Genomic DNA, 27267 nt, shown 5'->3' with positions numbered 1-27267 from the left:
TCCTACGATCATAACCCCATATCAGACCTCAGATCAGACTCCCATCAGACCAACATGTCAGACCCCCATTTTAGACCTTAGATCAGACCTCCATGACAGACCCCTGTAATGGATCTCAGATCAGATCTGAAAATGAATAAATTCACTTACCTCTCCTGTTCTGCCGCTCCTCTGTGGGTCCGGCAGTCTCCCATGCATTTTTCACTCCCTGATCTTCTCTGTGCCTGCGCTGCACTGTCACCTGACAGCATGCAGTAAGTTCTGGTGCTGTAGGCAGACAGGACAGTGCCGCGTGGCCACAGGGAGGAAGATCAGGGACGATGAGTACCAACCTCGCTCCCAACTCCCCGCACTTACTGCATACTAGTGAACTCTTCCATAATTCCACTTTTGGTAGAAAAAAGTGCGTCTTATAAAACAAAGGATACATAAAAAGCATGATATTTTTTACCTAGGAAATTAGCATAGAGTGCACTTGTCTAGTCATTATAATGGGACGGAAGTCAAGAGATAGATGTATTTGTAAGTGTTGTAGAGTAAATAGTTGTTTTCAGAGTATTGGAATGTGGCTCTGAACCGATAATTATAAAAACTGTCCTTTGAGAGGTTTTTGTCATACTGTATGTTTTGTTGGTCCTTGACCAAACCTAGTCGCTTAACCAACACTATAATTGGGCATAACTTAGGGTGGAATGGGCACCTAACTTCTGAAAAAGCTGGATTTTTCAATTTTATTTCCCTAGAGTGTCACTTTGATAGCATTCATTTTCTACATAGTTAAATATTTTATTTTGATAATAATCTTTTTTATAAAATTTTTACATTTTTCAAAAATTGATTGACATACGTCATTTAAAGAAGTAGATATAAAAAGAAATATAAAAGCAAAATAGATACAATGTTGTTTTACATCATTATACAAAGTTAGAAAAAAATTTAAAGTTTTAAAATATGTTATGTACATGGCTATACTGCAGTCATTGTTGCAATGAAATGATATTTTTGTAGATGTAAACTATCATTATATCAATAACATTTAAAGGAAAGTTCATCTAAAAATGTGTATGTATTGTACATTATTATGTCATTTTTTTAAATCAAGAAATTAAATTAAAGGTTTGTTTCCAATCATAGGGGCACATTTATCATTTAATATTGTTTTTATGTCACTTTTAAGGGTACTTTCACACTAGCGTTAAAGTTTTCCAGTATTGAGTTCCGTCATAGGGGCTCAATACCGATAAAAAATGCTTCCGTTTTGTCCCTATTCATTGTCAATGGGGACAAAACTGAACTGAACAGAACAGAATGCTCCAAAATGCATTTCGTTCCGTTTAGTTGTGTTCCCAGACCGGAGAGCAAACTGCAACATGTTGTATTTTGCTTTCCTTCCTGGGAAAAATGGAAAAACTGAGTAATGCAAGTCAATGGGGACAGATCCGTTTTCTCTGACACAATCTGGCGCAATAGAAAACGGATTGGTCCCCCATTGACTTTCAATGGAGTTCAAAACGGATCAGTTTTGGCTATGTTAAAGAAATGTTAAAGATAATACAACCGGATCCGTTCATAACGGATGCAGATGGTTGTATTATCAGTAACTGAAGCGTTTTTGCTGAACCCTGCCGGATCCAGCAAAAACGCTAGTGTGAAAGTAGCCTAAGTCTGGTTTTGCATTGCATGGTTGCACCAAATTTATTTGTGTTGTATGAGTTAGTCTTAAAAAAATGCACCAGGGGGGCTGCCTGGCATAGGATGCGACTTTTCCACGATATTTCAAGTGTCACAGATACTAAATGTAATCACCAAAAAATGAAGCTGACTTTCGTGTATATAAAAATCCAAAAAGCTTTATTGTAAATATAATATAAACAGTACATACATGAGGAGCAGGACCCAAGGAGAGGCCGGGAGATCAGTGCAAAAAAATACAGGGAAAAAGAATACTGGCTGAAAGAGCATACCTCAGAGTCTCATAGCAGCAACGCCCCAAACACAATGCAACAGAGGCGATTGTGGAGACTGAGGTTAAGGCCTCTTTCACACTACAGTATTTTGCGTTCAGTATACTGGACGTTTTTTGAGTTCAGTATACGGAACAGATACTGAACCATTCATTTCAATGGTTCAGCAAAAAATACTGAAGTGTCTCCGTGTGCATTCCGTTTCAGTATTTCAGTATTTCCGTGCCGTGGAAAGATAGAACATGTCCTATGTTTGTCCGCAAATCACGGTCCGTGGCTCCATTAAAGTCAATGGGTCCGCAAAAAAACGGAATGCATACGGAAGGCATCCGTATGTCATCCGTATGTCATCCGTTTTTTGCGGATCCGTCATTAACAAATGCTAGGCCCAGCCCACTGTGGCCATGTGTTTCTTGTTGCCAAACTTTGGCTGAGCACAAATACAGGTGGCTTCCGTTTTTGATCCGTGAAAAACGGACCGTATACGGGAACCATACAGAAACCATACTGAAACGTTTTTGCGGACATACTGAACGGAAACGGAGACACAACGGAACCCAAAAACGGGACAACGGATCCGTGAAAAACGGAACGCAAAACACTGAAATGGACATACTGTAGTGTGAAAGAGGCCTAAGATGGAAGGAACACAAAGGAACACAATTAAACATACCCTGAATGGTGCAAAGATCTCTCGGCCAACTCCTGACCCTAAATATACTAAATGTGCCATAATCCAGGTCTAATCTAACTCTTCAGCCTTAAAGGGGTTTTCTCAGATTTTGATACTTACGACCTATCCTCAGCTTTTCCTAGGCCATTGACGACACGTTCATCTGTCACATAGCCTAAGTGCAGGTCAACCCCAGAGAAGTGAATGGGGCTGAGCGCGATACCAAGCACAGCCGCTATACAATGTACGGCAGTGTGCTTGGTAAGCTGCGAGAAGGCCACAGCTCTCACAGGAGAGCCTGTGTCTTCCCCAACAGCTGATTGGCCGGGGTCCCGGGTCTCAGACCCCCACCGATCAGATACTGATGACCTATCCTGAGGATAGGTCATCAGTATTAACCACCTCCGGACCGCTGTACGCACAGACGCGTCCTGGAGGTGGTTGATTCATTCCTCCTGGACGCGCCGGCGCGTCCTCTCGCGAGACGCGAGATTTCCTGTGAACGCGCGCACACAGGCGCGCGCGCTCACAGGAACGGAAGGTAAGAGAGTTGATCTCCAGCCTGCCAGCGGCGATCGTTCGCTGGCAGGCTGGAGATGTGTTTTTTTTAACCCCTAACAGGTATATTAGACGCTGTTTTGATAACAGCGTCTAATATACCTGCTACCTGGTCCTCTGGTGGTCCCATTTGTTTGGATCGACCACCAGAGGACACAGGTAGCTCAGTAAAGTCCCACCAAGCACCACTACACTACACTACACCCCCCCCCCCGTCACTTATTAACCCCTTATTAGCCCCTGATCACCCCTAATCACCCCTGATCACCCCATATAGACTCCCTGATCACCCCCCTGTCATTGATTACCCCCCTGTCATTGATCAACCCCCTGTAAAGCTCCATTCAGATGTCCGCATGATTTTTACGGATCCACTGATAGATGGATCGGATCCGCAAAACGCATCCGGACGTCTGAATGAAGCCTTACAGGGGCATGATCAATGACTGTGGTTATCACCCCATATAGACTCCCTGATCACCCCCCTGTCATTGATCACCCCCCTGTCATTGATTACCCCCCTGTAAAGCTCCATTCAGACGTCCGCATGATTTTTACGGATCCACTGATAGATGGATCGGATCCGCAAAACGCATCCGGACGTCTGAATGAAGCCTTACAGGGGCATGATCAATGACTGTGGTGATCACCCCATATAGACTCCCTGATCACCCCCCTGTAAAGCTCCATTCAGATGTCCGCATGATTTTTACGGATCCACTGATAGATGGATCGGATCCGCAAAACGCATCCGGACGTCTGAATGAAGCCTTACAGGGGCATGATCAATGACTGTGGTTATCACCCCATATAGACTCCCTGATCACCCCCCTGTCATTGATTACCCCCCTGTAAAGCTCCATTCAGACGTCCGCATGATTTTTACGGATCCACTGATAGATGGATCGGATCCGCAAAACGCATCCGGACGTCTGAATGAAGCCTTACAGGGGCATGATCAATGACTGTGGTGATCACCCCATATAGACTCCCTGATCACCCCCCTGTCATTGATTACCCCCCTGTCATTGATCACCCCCCTGTAAAGCTCCATTCAGACGTCCGCATGATTTTTACGGATCCACTGATGGATGGATCGGATCCGCAAAACGCATCCGGACGTCTGAATGAAGCCTTACACGGGCGTGATAAATGACTGTGGTTATCACCCCATATAGACTCCCTGATCACCCCCCTGTCATTGATCACCACCCCTGTCATTGATCACCACCCCTGTCATTGATCACCCCCCTGTCATTGATCACCCCCCTGTCATTGATCACCCCCCCTGTCATTGATCACCCCCCTGTCATTGATCACCCCCCTGTCATTGATCACCCCCCTGTCATTGATCACCCCCCTGTCATTGATCACCCCCCCTGTCATTGATCACCCCCCTGTCATTGATCACCCCCCTGTCATTGATCACCCCCCTGTCATTGATCACCCCCCTGTCATTGATCACCCCCCTGTCATTGATCACCCCCCTGTCATTGATCACCCCCCTGTCATTGATCACCCCCCTGTCATTGATCAACCCCCTGTCATTGATCAACCCCCCTGTCATTGATCACCCCCCTGTCATTGATCACCCCCCTGTAAGGCTCCATTCAGACATTTTTTTGGCCCAAGTTAGCGGAATTATTATTTTTTTTTCTTACAAAGTCTCATATTCCACTAACTTGTGTCAAAAAATAAAATCTCACATGAACTCACCATACCCCTCACGGAATCCAAATGCGTAAAATTTTTTAGACATTTATATTCCAGACTTCTTCTCACGCTTTAGGGCCCCTAGAATGCCAGGGCAGTATAAATACCCCACATGTGACCCCATTTCGGAAAGAAGACACCCCCAGGTATTCCGTGAGGGGCATATTGAGTCCATGAAAGATTGAAATTTTTGTCCCAAGTTAGCGGAACGGGAGACTTTGTGAGAAAAAAATAAAAAATATCAATTTCCGCTAACTTGTGCCAAAAAAAAAAAATTTCTATGAACTCGCCATGCCCCTCATTGAATACCTTGGGGTGTCTTCTTTCCAAAATGGGGTCACATGTGGGGTATTTATACTGCCCTGGCATTCTAGGGGCCCCAAAGCGTGAGAAGAAGTCTGGTATCCAAATGTCTAAAAATGCCCTCCTAAAAGGAATTTGGGCCCCTTTGCGCATCTAGGCTGCAAAAAAGTGTCACACATCTGGTATCGCCGTACTCAGGAGAAGTTGGGGAATGTGTTTTGGGGTGTCTTTTTACATATACCCATGCTGGGTGAGATAAATATCTTGGTCAAATGCCAACTTTGTATAAAAAAATGGGAAAAGTTGTCTTTTGCCAAGATATTTCTCTCACCCAGCATGGGTATATGTAAAAAGACACCCCAAAACACATTCCCCAACTTCTCCCGAGTACGGAGATACCAGATGTGTGACACTTTTTTGCAGCCTAGGTGGGCAAAGGGGCCCATATTCCAAAGAGCACCTTTCGGATTTCACTGGTCATTTACCTACTTACCACACATTAGGGCCCCTGGAAAATGCCAGGGCAGTATAACTACCCCACAAGTGACCCCATTTTGGAAAGAAGACACCCCAAGGTATTCCGTGAGGGGCATGGCGAGTTCCTAGAATTTTTTATTTTTTGTCACAAGTTAGTGGAAAATGATGATTTTTATTTTTTTTTTCATACAAAGTCTCATATTCCACTAACTTGTGACAAAAAATAAAAACTTCCATGAACTTACTATGCCCATCAGCGAATACCTTGGGGTCTATTCTTTCCAAAATGGGGTCACTTGTGGGGTAGGTATAATGCCCTGGTATTTTAGGGGCCCAAATGTGTGGTAAGGAGTTTGAAATCAAATTCTGTAAAAAATGACCAGTGAAATCCGAAAGGTGCTCTTTGGAATATGGGCCCCTTTGCCCACCTAGGCTGCAAAAAAGTGTCACACATCTGGTATCTCCGTACTCAGGAGAAGGTGGGGAATGTGTTTTGGGGTGTCATTTTACATATACCCATGCTGGGTGAGATAAATATCTTGGTCAAATGCCAACTTTGTATAAAAAAATGGGAAAAGTTGTCTTTTGCCAAGATATTTCTCTCACCCAGCATGGGTATATGTAAAAAGACACCCCAAAACACATTCCCCAACTTCTCCTGAGTACGGAGATACCACATGTGTGGCACTTTTTTGCAGCCTAGGTGGGCAAAGGGGCCCATATTCCAAAGAGCACCTTTTGGATTTTACTGGTCATTTACCTACTTACCACACATTAGGGCCCCTGGAAAATGCCAGGGCAGTATAACTACCCCACAAGTGACCCCATTTTGGAAAGAAGACACCCCAAGGTATTCCGTGAGGGGCATGGCGAGTTCCTAGAATTTTTTATTTTTTGTCACAAGTTAGTGGAAAATGATGATTTTTTTTATATATTTTTTTTTCATACAAAGTCTCATATTCCACTAACTTGTGACAAAAAATAAAAACTTCCATGAACTCACTATGCCCATCAGCGAATACCTTGGGGTCTCTTCTTTCCAAAATGGGGTCACTTGTGGGGTAGTTATACTGCCCTGGCATTCTAGGGGCCCAAATGTGTGGTAAGGAGTTTGAAATCAAATTCTGTAAAAAATGACGAGTGAAATCCGAAAGGTGCTCTTTGGAATATGGGCCCCTTTGCCCACCTAGGCTGCAAAAAAGTGTCACACATCTGGTATCTCCGTATTCAGGAGAAGTTGGGGAATGTGTTTTGGGGTGTCTTTTTACATATACCCATGCTGGGTGAGAGAAATATCTTGGCAAAAGACAACTTTTCCCATTTTTTTATACAAAGTTGGCATTTGACCAAGATATTTATCTCACCCAGCATGGGTATATGTAAAATGACACCCCAAAACACATTCCCCAACTTCTACTGAATACGGAGATACCAGATGTGTGACACTTTTTTGCAGCCTAGGTGGGCAAAGGGGCCCACATTCCAAAGAGCACCTTTCGGATTTCACTGGTCAGTTTTTACAGAATTTGATTTCAAACTCCTTACCACACATTTGGGCCCCTAGAATGCCAGGGCAGTATAACTACCCCACAAGTGACCCCATTTTGGAAAGAAGAGACCCCAAGGTATTTCGTCATGGGCATAGTGAGTTCATGGAAGTTTTTATTTTTTGTCACAAGTTAGTGGAATATGAGACTTTGTAAGAAAAAAAAAAAAAAAAAAAAAATCATCATTTTCCGCTAACTTGTGACAAAAAATAAAAAGTTCTATGAACTCACTATCCCCATCAGCGAATACCTTAGGGTGTGTACTTTCCGAAATGGGGTCATTTGTGGGGTGTTTGTACTGTCTGGGCATTGTAGAACCTCAGGAAACATGACAGGTGCTCAGAAAGTCAGAGCTGCTTCAAAAAGCGGAAATTCACATTTTTGTACCATAGTTTGTAAACGCTATAACTTTTACCCAAACCATTTTTTTTTTTACCCAAACATTTTTTTTTTTTTCAAAGACATGTAGAACAATAAATTTAGAGCAAAATTTATATATGGATGTCATTTTTTTTGCAAAATTTTACAACTGAAAGTGAAAAATGTCATTTTTTTGCAAAAAAATCGTTAAATTTCGATTAATAACAAAAAAAGTAAAAATGTCAGCAGCAATGAAATACCACCAAATGAAAGCTCTATTAGTGAGAAGAAAAGGAGGTAAAATTCATTTGGGTGGTAAGTTGCATGACCGAGCAATAAATGGTGAAAGTAGTGTAGGTCAGAAGTGTAAAAAGTGGCCTGGTCTTTCAGGGTGTTTAAGCACTGGGGGCTGAGGTGGTTAAAATCTCGGAAAACCCTTTGAAAACTGGCATGGCTCCTAAATGTCGCAGAAATGTAACAGAAAACACTGTAATCGGCATGTCGTGTGACATTTTTCCACCAAGAGCCAGGCATATCTGGTTTGAGAAATGTCCCTCTAGACTTTTATAGCTTATCCATAGTATATCCTATAAATGTCTGAAACATTCAGGTCCCACCTCTGAGACCTCCCCCTAGCTCCAGAAAGGAGACCCCATTCCACAGCCACTGTGAGCACAGAGGAACTCGCACATGCGGGTCCTAGAGAAATTCCTGATAGATACAAATCCCACTTGTGGGGCATGCAGCCATCTGTGGGACACACATGTGCAGCCACCTCTCTATTCATAATGGCCATGGTGTAAGGGTCTGGAGATCCCATTCTGGAGAAAGGAGTGGGTCCCATAGGTGGGACCTAAATCTAGGAAAAATTTATGGCATATCGTGTGGATATGCCCCCTTTAACATTGATCAAAAATTACACTTTTCTTACATAGTCTATGAATGTCATCAGATATGTATTCCTGCAGCGTCCGTGAAGACCCTTTGACCACTTCTTACCACTTATTGTTGCAGTTTATCGGAGCTCACATTCATATCTAACTCGTAGTTGCATCGGCATGCCATGATGTAAACTATCATTAAGATGTGTATTTTAGAAGGCCAAGAAGCTGCCAGAAAACAACATATCTAAGGGTTTGTAACCTGTAACTCAGAACATAATGTGGTTTCCACGTAGAGGATCCTAATGGCATCTGGAACATACAAGCGAGCACGCTTTCAGTAGTGAGGACTTACAGGCTGTGGTCAGGAGGACACATTTCACTGTGATGACCTGATTGCCAGAAGTCATTCAGCCCTGCTTGAAAATGCATTTCTCCAAGCTTCTGTTATATAGTAAACTACTTGTTTACAGCTCTAAAGTGAAAAGATGAAGCTTTTAGGATTCACATTAAACATTGCGTATATTTTTTCCCTAACATTTCAATGTTTAGCTCAGGGGCTAAAAATGCATTAGCTGAAAGTCCAGGCTTTAGGCTGAAGTTGATAAAATGAGGTCATGCGGTATTCTGCTGGGCTTAAAGTCTTTACCGAACTGCGTGAGTGGATTATAAAATGAAGATGGAATTGGGGTTTAAATAAATAAATTAAAAGATATTCTGAATTAATGCTGCAAGATCCCAATGTTATTAACATATATTTATGACTTATAAATTATTTAAGGTAATAGTTCTTTAATAGTTGATTAGTGAAGGCTTGATAAAGCTGGACCCATTGGAAGGGGCCTCCTCTCCATTTAAAGGGAATGTGTCAGCAGTGACCACCCTATACAACTCTTTGCACAGACACATAGCTGTGGTTCACTGTTTTTCCTTTGTCGATCCGAGGCTCTTTTCCCAAGTTATGATACTTATTCTTAATATGCAAAATAGGATTTTGGTGCAATGAGGGTATCGCCATTGCTCTTGTTGCACCCAAGCCCCACTCATTTCGGTGACCATTCACTCCCTGGCTGCTTTGATGGACAGGGCCAGGCAGTGGCAAAGCAGCTATCAAGAGACTGGCCACAGTGGAGCTTGAGTGAATCAAGAGCAATGGTAATGCCCTCATTGCACCGAAAGCCTAATTTGAATAACAAGAAAAAGCATCATAACTCAAGAATGGAGCCTCAGATCAACAAAGAAAAACTGTGTTTTAATCAAGTGAATGAATGTTTTAATAAAGTGAGTCCCTTCAAAACTGTACCTGCCTGCATTGAGCTGTAATGCAAATACAGTACACATGTGTCATTCTGATGTCTGTTTTGAAGTCAAAACTGTAAGGCTTCGTTCACATCACCTTTCAGCCGTTCCGTTCTCCTGCTCCGTTTAGGAGCATAGAGAACGGAAAGGACGGATTCGGCACATAACTGAGCCGAATTGAACCTAAGGACCCCGTAGACTATAATGGGGTCCGTTAGGTTTCCGCTCAGAAGATGATTTTGGAGCGGAGACAAAAGTTGTGCATGCAGGACTTTTGTCTCCGCTTCAAAATCACCTTCTGAGCGGAAACATAACGGAGCCCATTATAGTCTATGTGGTCCGTAGGCTCCGTTTGGCTCAGTTATGTGCCGAATCCGTCCTTTCCGTTCTCGTGCTCCTAAACGGAGCAGGAGAACTGAAAGGCTGAACGCTGATGTGAGCGAAGCCTAAGACTACAGTCACATTACATTGGTAAAATGGGCCGTTTTCAACAGACTAAGAGTACTTTCACACTAGCGGCAGGGGACTCCGGCAGGCTGTTCCGGCGGGTGAACAGCCTGTCGGATCCGTCCTGCCGCTAGTTCACGTGTCTCCCCCGACTGCCGCTCCGTCCCCATTGACTATAAGGGGGGAGCACATGGCGATAGGCAGCCGGACTAAAAGTACTGCATGTCGTACTTTTAGTCCGGCTGCCTGTCGCCGTGCTGCCTCTGGAACTCCGCCCTCATTATAGTCAATGGGGACGGAGTGGCTGTCCGGAGGGGGGGGGGGGGGGGGGTTGTCACACGTGAACTAGCGGCAGGACGGATCTGACAGGCTGTTCACCCGCCGGAACAGCCTGCCAGACTCCCCTGCCGCTAGTGTGAAACTAGCCTTAGCCAGTTCTACTTTACACCAGTTTGATAAATCTCCCCCTATGGCTATGACAAGAAAAAGGTGAACTTTTTTTTGCTATAATGACAGCCAGGCATTGTAACACCATGTTTTTAGTTGAAAGCCAAGAATTACTTTGTCTAGTAGATAGTGTCAATCTTTAATACTGTGTGTATTACACATTATTGTGCACTATTGTGGCTTCAAGCAGAATATAATCTTCTGAATATCCTTTTATCCATCTAGATTTGTGTCTCTAACCTCTAAGAGACCTCTCCAGACATGTCTGTTTTAGCAACAACTTCCATCTCCCATGTAATAACAAGTCTGGAAAATGTATTCTTATGACTCTGGTGCCATTCCTATATTATTCCTGCTATTACTAGCAGTCTGCAATGAAGGTCCAGATGGGTGTTACCAGTTGGGAGTTTTTCCCTACACAGTCTGAATCTGTCCACTGAATGCTGCCAGCTTCAGACGGTGCAGGGACAAACTCCCAATTGGTAATACCCATCTAGGCCTTCATTGCAGACTTCTAGTAATTCATTCATAACTTTGAGCAGGAATAAAAAAGTAATAGAATAGATGCCCCAGAACTGTTATTACACGGGAATGTAAGTAGTTACTAAAACAGACATGTCAGGAGAGGTGACAGGTCTTCTTTAACATTTACTTAAAGGGCATCTGTCAGCAGATTTGTACCCATGAAACTGGCTGATCTGTTACATGTGCACTTGGCAGCTGAAGACATCTGTGTTCCCATGTTGATATGTGCCCGCATTGCTAGGAAAGTTGATGGCTTTATTCCTTTGAAATGATTGAATTGTATAATCATATTCTGAAGTATAAACTCTTTTAGATAATACCAGAAAGGCACAGATATGTAGACATGCCCTATGGAGGGTCCCCAGTCTATGAGCCAAAATTATAAGCAGTCTTGTTCAGTAAGTACATGGATGTTACTGTACACGCGTGTACACCTCTGGTGACGGAGCCGTCTTTCTTGTTCAGTAAGTACATGGATGTTACTGTACATGCGAGTACACCTCTCCTGACGGAGCCCTCAGTCTTGTTCAGTAAGTACATGGATGTTACTGTACACGCGTGTACACCTCTGGTGACGGAGAGCCCTCAGTCATGTTCAGTAAGTACATGGATGTTACTGTACACGCGTGTAAACCTCTCCTGACGGAGCCCTCAGTCTTGTTCAGTAAGTACATGGATGTTACTGTACATGCGAGTACACCTCTCCTGACATGGATCCCTCAGTCTTGTTCAGTTAGTACATGGATGTTACTGTACATGCGAGTACACCTCTCCTGACGGAGCCCTCAGTTTTGTTCAGTACGTACATGGATGTTACTGTACATGCGAGTACACCTCTCCTGGCGGAGCCCTTAGTCATGTTCAGTAAGTACATGGATGTTACCTTACATGCGTGTACACTTCTGGTGACGGAGCCCTCAGTCTTGTTCAGTAAGTACATGGATGTTACTGTACATGCGAGTACACCTCTCCTGACATGGATCCCTCAGTCTTGTTCAGTAAGTACATGGATGTTACTGTACACCTCTGGTGACGGAGCCGTCTTTCTTGTTCAGTAAGTACATGGATGTTACTGTACATGCGAGTACACCTCTCCTGACGGAGCCCTTAGTCTTGTTCAGTACGTACATGGATGTTACTGTACATGCGAGTACACCTCTCTTGACATGGATCCCTCAGTCTTGTTCAGTAAGTACATGGATGTTACTGTACATGTGAGTACACCTCTCTTGACATGGATCCCTCAGTCTTGTTCAGTAAGTACATGGATGTTACTGTACATGCGAGTACACCTCTCTTGACATGGATCCCTCAGTCTTGTTCAGTAAGTACATGGATGTTACTGTACACGCGTGTACACCTCTGGTGACGGAGCCGTCTTTCTTGTTCAGTAAGTACATGGATGTTACTGTACATGCGAGTACACCTCTCTTGACATGGATCCCTCAGTCTTGTTCAGTAAGTACATGGATGTTACTGTACACGCGTGTACACCTCTGGTGACGGAGCCGTCTTTCTTGTTCAGTTAGTACATGGATGTTACTGTACACGCGTGTAAACCTCTCCTGACGGAGCCCTCAGTCTTGTTCAGTAAGTACATGGATGTTACTGTACATGCGAGTACACCTCTCCTGACATGGATCCCTCAGTCTTGTTCAGTTAGTACATGGATGTTACTGTACATGCGAGTACACCTCTCCTGACGGAGCCCTCAGTTTTGTTCAGTACGTACATGGATGTTACTGTACATGCGAGTACACCTCTCCTGGCGGAGCCCTTAGTCATGTTCAGTAAGTACATGGATGTTACCTTACATGCGTGTACACTTCTGGTGACGGAGCCCTCAGTCTTGTTCAGTAAGTACATGGATGTTACTGTACATGCGAGTACACCTCTCCTGACATGGATCCCTCAGTCTTGTTCAGTAAGTACATGGATGTTACTGTACACCTCTGGTGACGGAGCCGTCTTTCTTGTTCAGTAAGTACATGGATGTTACTGTACATGCGAGTACACCTCTCCTGACGGAGCCCTTAGTCTTGTTCAGTACGTACATGGATGTTACTGTACATGCGAGTACACCTCTCTTGACATGGATCCCTCAGTCTTGTTCAGTAAGTACATGGATGTTACTGTACATGTGAGTACACCTCTCTTGACATGGATCCCTCAGTCTTGTTCAGTAAGTACATGGATGTTACTGTACATGCGAGTACACCTCTCTTGACATGGATCCCTCAGTCTTGTTCAGTAAGTACATGGATGTTACTGTACACGCGTGTACACCTCTGGTGACGGAGCCGTCTTTCTTGTTCAGTAAGTACATGGATGTTACTGTACATGTGAGTACACCTCTCCTGACGGAGCCCTCAGTCTTGTTCAGCAAGTACATGGATGTTACCTTACATGCGAGTACACTTCTGGTGACGGAGCCCTCAGTCTTGTTCAGTAAGTACATGGATGTTACTGTACATGTGAGTACACCTCTCCTGACGGAGCCCTCAGTCTTGTTCAGTAAGTACATGGATGTTACTGTACATGTGAGTACACCTCTCCTGACGGAGCCCTCAGTCTTGTTCAGTTAGTACATGGATGTTACTGTACATGCGAGTACACCTCTCCTGACGGAGCCCTCAGTCTTGTTCAGTAAGTACATGGATGTTACTGTACATGTCAGGAGAGGTGTACTCGCATGTACAGTGACATCCATGTACTTACTGAACAAGACTGAGGGCTTTGTCACCAGAAGTGTACACACATGTAAGGTAACATCCATGTGACGGGGAGATACAGCGGCGGCCGGGTGGGGAGCAGGAGCAATGCAAGTGCCAGGGAACGGGGTAATCATAACCTATATGAGGGGCCCAGGCATTAGGGGGGTCATTTTAGGGCTTGGATAACCCCTTTAACTTTGTCTACATGATAAATGCCACTTGCTGAAGTGAGAAAACCACTTTATGTAATATATGGTAGATTCCTAAATTCTACGTTGTAAAGCATTGCATTCAGCTTCCAACATCTTAGATGTCTTTTTACACTCCATTCCAGCTTCTTTCAAGTTGCATCCTCCAAACCAAAAATATTTTCAGGCCTCTCACAAGCGGTCCAAAACGGATCAGTTTTGCCCTAATACATTCTGAATGGAAAAGGATCGGCTCAGAATCCATCAGTTTGCCTCCGTTCCGTCTCCATTCCGCTCTGGAGGCCGACACCAAAATGCTGCTTGCAGCGTTCTGCTGTCCGTCTGACGGAACTGAGCCAAACGGATCCGTCCTGACACACAATGTAAGTCAATGGTGACGGATCCGTTTTCTATGACACAATAGAAAACGGATCCGTCCTCCATTGACTTTCAATGGTGTTCAAGACGGATCCGTCTTGGCTATGTTACAGATAATACAAACGGATCAGTTCTGAACGGATGCAGACGGTTGTGTTATCTGAGCGGATTCGTCTGTGCAGAACCATAACGGATCCGCACCAAACGCGAGTGTGAAAGTATCACAAGCATTTTGGGAGCCCTCCTTATCAGACATCATGGCTGGAGCAGATTGTCAGTAGCTGTAAAGACAGTAATTCCTCCCTCTGTAGCAAACCATTGACTTTATTGTCCCGTATGGTTGTATTCCAGCAACATCATTTCTTTAACCCTTGGATGTAATTTACGGTTACCTTCGTAGAAGGGGTTACTTCTCGAAATCTCCATGAAATCTTTTCAGAAATGAATGAAATGATGGACGGCCGTTAGTTCATGAAGTCCTTGTGGGTTTCCAGCATCAGCACTTTTGGACTGCCTGTTCTTGATGTCCACAATATCGTTTTGACAGCTGTCCTAGTAATGGACATAAGTGAAGAAGCAATGTCCGGACATGTATATTGCGTTCAGTATGTGATCCTGTAGTACTCAGCCATGCCGTATCCCTAAGGAAAATCCTAATGATTTCTTATTGAATGTGTTTTCTTACGAGGCAGACGTCATATACCTCCTATATAATGCTAATATCTTTATAGAAGAGATGATTTTTCATCATTTGTGCATTCAATTCAGTTGCACATTTTGGCTTTTTGGGTGTGCAGAGTTTTTTTACCATGTCCTTTGAGGATGTAGTTGCTGTGTTCCATATAATTGTATATCAATGTGTGTTTTTTTGTTTGTTTCAGCTTCTGTCTTCATGACACTTGGATTCATATTGTGAAGAAATCTGTTGTGCTAAGAAGAAAGGCTTCTGTCTCCCAGCAGTAGGAGATTAAGGCAGCTTAAAATAATGCAGAAAACAAGATTATTCCCAAGCAGAGTTTCTCTGGTACTTGTCTTGTGCCAAGTAATTACAGCACTGGAGGTGCCACTTGACCGTAAGTATCGGCCTTCTTTTTAGGTTTGCTCTAATACGTAATGTGTGTGTCACAGACTCCCATAGGCAGCATCTCGGCTAAAAGCCTGATTTCTTAAGCATTCGAAAATGAGGTGTGCAGTAATGGCATACCTCCATTTTCACCCCTCCGGACCCCCTGATATGAGCAAAGGCTTTTTTAAATATATTTTCACACTGCTAGGCAGAGGCTTCCACCTAGCAGTGTGCTCAGTGCTGTGCTGAAGCCTCCGCCTAGCAGTCCCTATGGAGAGCCCGGTACATCACTGGGTCTCCTAAAAAAGCCTTTGCAAAGGAGAGGATCGGAGCATGAAAAATTAGGGGGGCTGTCTGGGTGTAAACGGGGGTATGTCTGGGTTCAGCTCTTTGAGTTTTCTTCCATAAGTACAGGGCTATATGAATAAATGATTGGTACTTGGACACATGAAATGATTAGACCTTATTGCTTGTTCATTTAATATCATTTTCTACATGATAATCCTTCGGTGACACTATATGTGGTAATGTGTAGAATATACAGTAGTTCAGTTAAGTCAATTTCTCAACTGCATATGTCCTATACCGTATACCCTTACTAAAAGTATCTCTCACACCGAAATCAAGATCCGTCTTTAGGGAAATCCAGCAATAGGCGACCCATTATTATGGGAACATTGTTAAAATGCCATATACAGACCGTTTAACAGTATAAAATATTGTGGCATCAGTGTGAATATACTATAGAAACATGGCTGCTTGGTAGCAAAACCCAAACCATGTAGCACTCCATGTAATAGTGTCATGTAAGGTGTTCTGCCCTGAGTCTACATTCTGTATGTACAGTTGAAGTATATATAGTAGTAGTAGTAGTATATAGTGCCTGGGTCTCTGATCGGATTTTTCATGTCAGATTCATATGGCTGATCTTAGGAGACTTCACACAACCAAACTTACCAACATTTAAATCCAGACTCACGGGAGAGTTTAAAGACTTTATTATGTAGAGAAAGTTAATACAAGGCACTTACTAATGTATTGTGATTATCCATATTGCTTCCTTACCTGGCTTGGTTAAATTTTCCATCACATCAGACACTGCTCGTTTCCATGGTTACAGACCACCCTGCAATCCATCACCGATGGCTATGTTTGCACACTATAGGAAAAAGCATCAGCCTTTCTGGTGGCCAGGACTGTGGGAGCGCACATAGGCTGCTGCTTTTTCCTATAGTGTACAACCACGACCACCACTGATGGATTGCAGGATGGTCGTAACCATAGAAACGAGCAGTGTATAATGTGAAGGAAAACTAAATCAAGCCAGCAAAGGAAGCAATATGGACACTCACAATACATTAGTAAGTGCCTTGTATTAACTTTCCCTACATGATAAATGCAACTTACTGAAGTGACACAACCCCTTTAAGGCTTTCCCTTATTCTGCATGGTGGTTGGTTTTTAATACAGTTCAGCATAAACCTGTTTGTCTCGAGAACCAAAAAGACATTTCACTGATGTAGTAACATTAGTGCTCACAGATCATATTTTTTCTTTTGCATTTTATATTTGAACTGATAATAGCCATGTGGGAAGATTTCTCAACATTCAGTTAAATTATCCACCTTGTAACTCTTATTTTTATCCTGGTCCAATTAACTTCACACTATGACTATGCACCAAATTTATGAAAGTGGCGACCAGCACTTGTTAAATTGAGCACAGGCGAGCTATCCCATTCTGAGTTATTTTCACCTGTCACAGCTATGGCAGGTCAGGAGTGGAGTGCAGCTGACACACGTTTTTCAGACTTTTTCAGGAACTCACTGTCACAGACTATTCATAAAGTAAAACGACGGAAAAATCTGAATTTACTCCAAAAATAACCGCAAAACCAATTTGATATAACAGGGCCCTTATTTCCCTTTCCTAAACTACAGAGTCTTGGATTTATCAGTAAAATAGAGCCCTAAAAATATATATGATGTACGGTAATATGTCAACTTGTAGATCTTTGGATGCTGAAAGGCAGACCTCTCCTTCATTTAATATACAATAGTATAGTCAAAAATGTGTCTCTCTCACTAACAGTCAATTCTCTTAATTTCTGTTTATCTTTACAAATACTGATTCTCTTGTGGGAAAAAAGTACAAGACAAATGTAAGTTTTTGTGCAGAGATCTGTTTTATGCAGCATGTTGAAAAGAAGTACGGTAGTTTGCTTTTCTGCTTTTACATTTACAAGTGGACTTGTGTTTGCTGTGGCTTTTTACTGTATCATTTCGGTTTTTTGCTTTATTGTTTTACTTGTGTGATCATTTGTTCCTCTGTTAAATATTACTGTTGCTTCTGTATATCATATGTTCATCCTCTTCAAGTGAAGTGCCTTCAATCTTCAGCAGCCTGTGTTAGAGGTCCACAGAGGAGCTACAGGCTTCCAAAAACATCAGCCTGCATTTTGCTGACTGTTCTACAGGAGGGCAATGGGAATTTCCGAATTCCCTGTAGCCTTTGAAATTATTATTCTTATTATTAAGTGATTCTAATTACTTATATTTATGATTAGAAGATTTTTATTTTTGCCATTCTGAAAAAAAAAAATTTCAACGTTTGAGATTCACTTTAAGAGATTTTGTTTTTTTTTAATGAGCATTATTTTATTTTCTTATTTATGTACTATATACTTTTATGCTATATTTTTTAGATTTTTATAATTATACAAATTTACTTTGCAGTGCCTCAGCCTCCAACTATTACTCACCAGTCGCCCAAAAATTATATTGTGGATCCAAGAGAAAACATTGTGATTCAGTGTGAGGCAAAGGGAAAGCCCCCGCCAAGGTATGTCGTCCCTATACGTTCATTACTTCTTGTTCAAACATGATAGCTGCTAAAGTCTTTGGGGCACATTTATTACGACCGGCGTTTTAGACACTGACCTTAATAAAGGCCCATGGCAGGCGGTGGTTCCGCCGAAGTTATGAAGAGGCGCAGGCCCCTCCATAACTTCAGCACCAGTTCTAAATGTAAGACAGCTTCCCTTTTGTCTTACATTTAGACCATTTTCTATGCCTAAAACAGGCGTCGAAAATGATGAATGAGACTGGCTTGCTGGCCCGTCCCCTTCCCCGCCTACAATATTAGACCTGGTGTGAGCTGGGGAAGTCGCAGATAGCGGTGCAACTAACCATTGTGCTGCAATCAGCACCTCAAATACGCCCAATTTTGGCGTATTTCAGATTAATAAATGACCGCCTTTGTGCCTACTGCATATCAGACACCCAACTATGCCCACTTTTCACTAAGAAGGTGAATGTGAATGTCCAGCTTTAACCCAAGCTTCACAAAGCTCCATTACATCAGGATACATCACATCACTCTAGTGGTAATAAGATGAGACATGCAGCCTACGGACAGGACTGTGAGAGTATTGCTCACAAGTCATTGAGCTAACAAGAATGAAGAATACAAGGATGTTTTTTGATTGTATATTTCTTTGCATCTCTTGATTAGCTTATTCTTGGCAACTAGTCAGGCTATGCATGTTATAAATAGGCTAGGAAAGTTGGATGTATGGTTTCCTCAGAAAGAATTGGATTGATTCATCGTATGACAACTCTTGTGATTTCTGGCCATCTTGTTATGACAGAAGTACACATTTAGGCCGAATGCACACGGCCGTGTTCCGCGGCCGAGAGCGGTCCGTGGTATGCCGGGCTGGATTCCTGTTCAGAGCAGGAGCGCACGGCGTCATTGGTTGCTATGACGCCGTGCTCTTCATGTCGCCGCTGCTGTACAGTAACACACTCGTATAGTGTATTACTGTAGTGCTGCGGCGGCATGAAGCGCACGGCGTCATAGCAACCAATGACGCCGTGCGCTCCTGCTCTGAACAGGAATCCAGCCCGGCATACCACGGACCGCTCTCGGCCGCGGAACACGGCCGTGTGCATTCGGCCTTAAGCAGAATATAACCCTGCAGTAGTGGTGTTGTGTCATTTGTAGGACAGTGGAACAGTGATTCATACAATTACTTCACACTACATAGTGAATGTTTCCGGTGCACTTTTCATGTAGTAGAGTTCTGAATTTAGCATGTACTACAGTATAACATTAAGAGTGTAAGTATTTTATGTCATTTTAATTTATGCTATTAAAGGAACATTTCAGCCTGAAACATGTATCACCTCTCCACTGGATAGGAGATAAATGGTAGATCATTGGGGATCTAACCTGTAAGTCTGAAAAGCCTCTTTCACACCAGTGTATTTGCAGTCCGTATAAGGCACGTATTTTGTGTACCGTAACTTGCTGCTAATGTTAATGAATAGGGCTATTCACATCAGTATCTGAAAGGATATCCTCGTGTTGTTTGTTTTTTCTTCCATATACGCCCATTATAGTCTTTTAGAGTGCATCAAAATTGTAGGAAGGAAGTACCGTATATACTCGAGTATAAGACAAGTTTTTTGGCACATATTTGTGTGCTCAAAAAGCCCCCTCGTCTTATACTCGAGTCTAGGTCTGTTTTATGGCAACTTACATTGCCATAATACAGACCATGACATGTTGGGGGCCGGAGAAGCTGTTACTTACCTTTACAGCTGCTCCGGTCAGCTCCCAGCACGTCCGCGCGGCACCTCTGTTAAGCTCCCAGTGTAAATCTTGCGAGACACGCGGGCCGCGAGATTTACACTGGGAGCAGACCGCGAGATTTACACCGGCAGTAAGTACCGGCCCCTGCACAGCCTCCCCTCCCCCTGGACAGGGGGGGGAACAAAATAAATAAATAAACAACCTGATAAATATAATTTTTTTTAAAAATAAATGCCCAGTTGATGGGAGTCTGACTCCCTGTATTTAATGCAGAGTGTGTGTGTATATAATGCATACACTCTGCATTAAATACAGGGAGTCAGAGTCAGACTCCCATCAATCTGAGTCACCCTCTTGCAGATGTGTGTATATAATGTAGAGTGTGTGCATTATATACACATACACTCTGCATTATAGCTGCATTTCCCACCCTAGTCTTATACTCGAGTCAATAATTTTTCCCATTTTTTGGGGGTAAAATTAGGGGTCTCGGCTTATATTCGGGTCGGCTTATACTCGAGTATATACGGTAATACACTTGTAAATCTGGAAGAATTACAGAAGCAATACTGATATTCCTTAATCCGTGTTTATTCCAGAACTGGAATACGGATGGATTTTTATACGCTCATGTGAAACAGGCTAAATGGCTGAGTAGTGCGGTTGGATTTCCGCTGATCTAGCATTCATCACCGAGATGCTTCAGCCTAGAACATCCCTATAATTAACAGCCCACTTAGATCAGAGAAACTGTTACCACAAAATGCAATATAATCTGCAGGTGGAATTTTATAGAGCAGGAGAAGCTGAGCAGATTGAGATCTGAGTTTTGTGGGAAAATATTCAATAAAACTTGTAATTTTACACATTTAGAGTGTAATAGACATAAACAAATTTCTTAAAATTCATTTTGTTTTCAATTTGGCGAGTTAAAAAAAAAAAATCATATCAAATATGCTCCAATTTTCCTGAAAATTGGTATATAACACTATCTGGGAGAGAGCGAGAGAGTGTTGCTGAATCTTTTCCCACAAAACCATATATTAATCTGCTCAGCTCCTCCTGCTCTATAACATTCTGCCTGCAGATTGACCTGCATTTTCATGGTGATTGGTTCTCCTTCTGTCACATTTCTGTGGTTGCAGTAGGTTTATTCTAGAATGCTTTCCGTGATGAGTCTGTTACAGGTATCCTATTTGTAGAAATCAAATTGTGACTCTCAGTAATCACTGTGACTTTGGAAGGAAGAGTGTGCAATATACACAGGATACCACTGAACTTGGAAAGCTTTTCCAATAGTTCTTCACATTTGTCTTAATGATATATTAAGAACATTTAGTTTTCAAGTGATGCCATCAATAAATGCTGTCTGGAACAGGTACTTCAGATAGGAACACACCGGCTAATTCCATAAGTATATTTTATAATTAGAATTATTTTTTCCATTCTAACATCATATGACAGTACATAGTAATCAGGTTTTTAACATCCCAATTTTACCCTGAAGCTTCTCCTGGACTCGCAATGGCACACATTTTGACACAGAAAAAGACCCACTGGTGACAACGAAAGCCAACTCAGGAACCCTTGAAATAAACATCATGAATGGTGGAAAGGCAGAAGCTTATGAAGGAGAATACCAGTGCACAGCCAAAAATGACCGTGGTACTGCTGTATCAAACGTTATACTCGTCCGTCAGTCCAGTAAGTTACTATTTTAACCCTTGGTATTTTAGGCACAGTGTACTTTTATTTATGTTTTCATCTCTTAAATTATAGTTATCATTGTTTTCTTTTTTTATTTCTTGCATTTTTTATATAATGTTGTTATCTTTTCTTTGTCATTACCACTCTTTTCCTGATTAATACATGTACATTTATTCAGTCACTGAGTCATTTGAGCTTTGCATTCAATTTCTGTTTAATTCTCTTGCTTTTTCTTTTCTTTGATTAAAGACATCTTTAAATTCCTCAAAGCCATCTTATTAGAAGGTAACGGCAAACCACGGCCCTGGTTATGTACTGCATGGAAGTACAAACTTATCCTCAAATGTTCCTATTTGTGGGACCCCCAAAACATCATTACCTCCCAGAATGATACAATCTCATTGATGAGATTGTAGAACACAATACCAACAAAAAGTAAACCTGGGTAATGTGTCCTAATAGACAGGATCTCAATGGTTACCTACAGATTACTTCAATAAAATGAAGTGCTAGGTCAGATTTGTTTTGCCAAATCCAAAAACTACAGTATTTCTTTTCTCTGAAATTGAGACGACTTTTTAGGCAATTTTGTGATGTTGCACTTACAATTACAAATTTTTTATAGTTATATTTGGACAGATGAATGCTACTTAAGGTATTAATGCTGAATTATATTTTGGACTGAGGACATGCATTCTTCTCCATTTTACAGAGCTCTCGTACATTACCCAGTGTTTACCTTTGCCAACTAAGACACCTTTTCACCCACTGCACACATTCCTTGTATGTCAGAACTACAAATCCTTTTTATTCTCCTTTATTCAAGCCATTCACTGTTGAACTGGATGTACTGTTGTTGACAATAGTTCTAGATGCTATAAATGCTATTCTTTTCATTTACATAATTAATGCTAATGTGTAATATTTCACACTGAATGCCGTGAACTTCCAAGTTCCATGTCTCGTTTTCATGTAACGTGGAGAGGTGAATGAAATGTTGTGAACTGTGCGGTAATTTATTGGGCCATTTATGTGGTGGTTTGGGTTATTATAGAGGCATGGAGAAGGGTTGCGGCTCCTGTTCGTTATAGCCAGTCAGATAGCGACCATGCTGAGAACTCGGTGTGATGCTTACTTTTAGGACGTTGGCGACTTCAAAACACTTATATTGTATTTTTTGCACATTGAAAGAGAAACATTTAAATGGAAAATCACAGTTTGAGGACTTGCTTCACAGTGAGACATGAGCTTGTTATACAAATAACAGAGTGCACAGCCGACCACATTATCCCAAAGTGTACATTAGTCCCAAATTGACTGTACTGTAGATGAAATGAGGGGAGTGGGAAACACGCTGTTCACCATGGCATTAGTTAACCTTTTTATAACTACTTCTTAGTATAACATGTGCCAAAAACAAATGTTTAATTTAAGAAAACTGGAATTTAATTTAAGAATACATACACATGTTTGTATCCTCCATAGGAATGTGGAAGTAAAGAGCCGGTTTGCACCCCACAATGTTATAGCCGATTGTCAGGAAGGAAGCGATCCATCCCGACAGTCGGCTGCTCCTTCACAGTATGAGAATGAGGGCAGTTTCTGGGCAGCAGATCGCTGTTTAGACAGCATGATCTGCTGCCCAGAAATGAGGATTGATGTGCCTGCAAGAACAACTGGATCACCCAATTAACGAGTGTTTAGTTAGTTCATCAGGTGATCCTCGGAACATTTAGATAGGCAAATTGTCAGGAACGAGCATTTTCAGGAAAGGTCGTTCCTGATAATCTGCATGAAAATCCACCTTTAGTCGCCTGTTTATTCCTGATAATTGCCTGCTCATTACTGCAGGTGAAATCTGCATTTACATACAGCAATCACCTCCGCTGTATGGGGATGAGTGATTGCTCATCTCCATACACATTACTTGTTTCTGGGCAGAATATTGCTGTTAAGACTGCACAATTGCCAATGAACGATGATTTAGGTGACTGTTCATCAGGTGATCAGTGACAACTTTACATAGGACTGTTATTGGAAATGAGCGTTTCTAGGAATGCTCCTTCCTAATACGGTAATTGCCCTGATCGTTGGCCACTCTAAAGATGCCTTTAATACTCTAATGTGTGTTTTCCCATGTCAACTCAGACCATGGCCTTATGGTCAGGTGCCACAGAGGGTGTAGAACTGCCCTGTTGCACCATTAGAGCCCTGTTTAAATTCAACCATACATTTTGGTAGTGGTAAAGACTATATCGAAAAAACTGGTGTCCAAAAGGGATACAGCTTTTATAAAGAAACTGTCACGGCAGACAGGATACAAGATACACAGAATATAAACAAACAAGTGTCTAGGCAAGAAGCTGGGGATAAAGGTCACCTCCTGACAAATCCCTTCCAGCTCTCCCTAGACTTCTATGCCCACGTTCAGACCCTGAAGGTGGGAATAAACGTGTCCTCATGCCTAGGCTGAAGATTCCCTAAAATCCCTAAGATGGTGAAAGGGGGAAAGAGGCAGCCTGGTCCCTCAGGACCTGGAGGGGGCAGGCGTCTCTAACAGCCTAGGCAGACAACCACAAGAAAACAAAACGAACTTATCTTTTACTGAGCAGGAACAGCAAATCCTTCCTTCCTCTGAGCCAGACAGAAGCTATAACCCGCACAGGACACTTCGAGTGGGCGTAATTTAAACTCAAACCAACGACCCCACCCAGTGCACCTGAAGGGAGGCGGATATAACTCAACTCCAAAACAAAAGGCTACACACGTGCTGCTAACCTGGCAGACCTCCGCACATAGCCTGAGCAGGGCATGACAGAAACAGAGCAGAGCATACTTTTTATTTTATTTTAGTGTGGTTTATATAATAGAAGCTGTTCTCTGCATGGTTGTTATGAGAAATTAGACAATCTTGCATAAATAGGAGCATTAGGGGGAAGGGATCATATGTGCCACTACTATTATTTTAAGTTTTATAAACAATCAATATCTGTAAATAGTATTTGTGTCTGTACCCATCCATAAACAAGGGATTTTTACTGGACTTTGCACTGTTCACATTATGGTATAATGTATTATATCAAAATAATTCATTGTTTCTCTTTCACAGGATCACCACTGTGGACTAAAGAGAAAATTGAACCTATTGTAATACAACAGGGTATGCCTCTGGTTTTGCCATGCAAGCCTCCAAAGGGTTTACCTCCACCTCTAATTTTTTGGATGGATAACTGTAAGTAAATGTATTGTTTAAGCCTTTAAGGGGTTTTCCAACTCCTTCCAACCATTATTGTATTGCAAATGTAAAATAAGCACATTAACTAATGTACCGACTAGGTTTTAGAGGAGGAAATTAAGAAAAAAAATGTCATCAGACCTCAGATCATACCCTCAGTCAGACCCCCAATGTTAATCAGACCTCAGCTCAGACCCCCAATGTTAATCAGACCTCAGCTCAGACCCCCAATATTAATTAGACCTCAGCTCAGACAACTAAAAACACCTCAGATCAGAACCCCAATGTTAATTAAACCCAAAAAAGACCTCTGCTTAGACCCCCATTGTTAATTAGAACCCAGCTCAGACCCCCAATGTTAATTAGAACCCAGCTCAGACCACCAATCAGAACTTAGATCAGATTCACAATGTTAATAAGACCCTCAATCGGACCTCAGATCAGGCCCCCAATGTTAATCAGACCTCAGATCAGACAAAAAAAAAATCAGCTCACCTCTCTTGTTCCGGTCACTGCTGCCGCTCCTGAAATCCAGCACTCTTCATGCTGTGCTGTGTTGTGATGAAGAGGGGAGCATGAATAATGCCAAATAACATTTTCTTGCATTGTGTAAAACTTATATTGTGACATTCCCAAACTAAATGAAATTCTTGGTGATGTTTATCGGGGTATGTTCTTACTATGCTTTGTTCTTATCATCTTTTTACTATATTAATATATGTAACATTAAAGGGGTTGTCCAAGATTTCCTAGGCCAGTGCCGTCATGTTAATTGGTCACATGACTGAGGTGCAGGTCAATCCCATTCAAATGAATGGGGCTGAACTGCAATACCAAGCACAGCCACTATCTACTGTATTTGGTAAGTTGTGGGATGGCCTCCTGTGAGCGCCGTGTCCTCCTCAAACAGGTGATTGTAGAGATGTCAAGCGTCAGACCCCTCCGTTCTGATACTTGGAAAACCCCTTTAATAATATTAGCCTACAAAATAAACTGGGTGTAACTTAATAATTTAGAATAAAATTTTCTTACAGTCTTCCAACGTTTACCTCAGAATGGAAGGGTTTCCCAGGGTCTAAATGGTGACCTGTATTTTTCCAATGTTCAACCAGAGGACTCACGAGATTTTTACATCTGTTATGCAAGATTTAACCTTACTCAGACTATCCATCAGAAGCAGCCCATTTCTTTGAAGGTTCTAACAAGTAAGAATATTCTTTACATCGTCTTCTTTGTCACGTCACTAAATATAAATAGTACCGGGGAGATTTTTTGATGGCTGCAAACTTCTGGTTCATTTTGTACGAATAAACTGGCATGCATGCTTTGCTTCACATGTATTATGCGTTTTAGACACTTTTTGAGGGACAGGGGGCATGAGGGAAAGGGGGCATGACCAGCTCTATTATACTCTACTCGCTTCTACTTGGTTTTGGTAGTTTGTTTTCCATTAAGGACTTGCAACCCCCTCATTGTAACTGGGAGCAGTGACAGCAAGTAGTCAGAAGTGTGGTCTAGGGTTGTCACGATACCAAAATTTTGATTTGATTTCAATACCATAAAAAAGTATTGCGATACTCGATACCACACTAACAAAATAAAACACCAAAAAAGCTGCGTGCATTCTGCATTTTATGGAACGTCCGGTCCATAATCGAACAGTCCTATCCTATTTTTTGGGGGGACAAGGTGACTAAAAAATGGCAAATCGCGCAGTTTTTATTATTTTATTTTTTTCTGTTACGGCGTACACCGCATAGGAGATATTTTTTATATTTTAATAGTTTGGACTTTTCGGACGTGGCGATATGTAATATGTTTATTTATTTACTTATTGTTTATATATTTTATATGTAAAATTGTGAAAGGGGGTGATTTATACTTAATATATATATATATTTTTTAAACTTTTTTAAAACTTTTTATTTAATAACTACTTTCCCCCTTAGGGGCTAGAACCTGGGATATTTTAATCCCTTGTCCTATTCACCCTAATAGAGATTTATTAGGGTGAATAGGATCTTACACTGTCCCTGCTGCCCTGTGCTTTGTGCACACAGCAGCAGGGAGATTACCATGGCAGCCATGGATCGCTTCAACAGCGTCCTGGCTGCCATGGTAACCGATCGGAGCCCCGCCATTACACTACACCACCAATGGAGGGGAGGGGACCCTGTGGCCACTGCCAC

The 27267-nt window shown here is 42.1% G+C and overlaps 1 protein-coding gene across 13 annotated transcripts in view; it reads left to right on the top strand.

The window, feature by feature from the left end:
• Positions 1 to 27267, top strand: part of NRCAM (neuronal cell adhesion molecule) — a 191792-nt gene that overhangs the window by 102176 nt on the left and 62349 nt on the right. For 10 of the 13 annotated variants that reach the window (XM_040410897.1, XM_040410862.1, XM_040410890.1 and 7 more), the window contains exons 2-7: positions 15356 to 15547; positions 17690 to 17701; positions 18276 to 18381; positions 21644 to 21840; positions 24953 to 25075; positions 26113 to 26283. In XM_040410897.1, the coding sequence (XP_040266831.1) occupies positions 15460 to 15547; positions 17690 to 17701; positions 18276 to 18381; positions 21644 to 21840; positions 24953 to 25075; positions 26113 to 26283 (697 nt within the window). In that variant the 5' untranslated portion in view covers positions 15356 to 15459. The remainder of the gene's footprint in view (positions 1 to 15355; positions 15548 to 17689; positions 17702 to 18275; positions 18382 to 21643; positions 21841 to 24952; positions 25076 to 26112; positions 26284 to 27267) is intronic. The other 3 variants (XM_040410906.1, XM_040410913.1, XM_040410857.1) reach the window with 1 other exon arrangement.

Source organism: Bufo bufo, chromosome 1, assembly GCF_905171765.1.
Source record: "Bufo bufo chromosome 1, aBufBuf1.1, whole genome shotgun sequence".
In the NCBI taxonomy this organism is placed as follows: Eukaryota; Metazoa; Chordata; class Amphibia; order Anura; family Bufonidae; genus Bufo; species Bufo bufo.
This window is presented reverse-complemented; position numbering and strand designations above follow the sequence as displayed.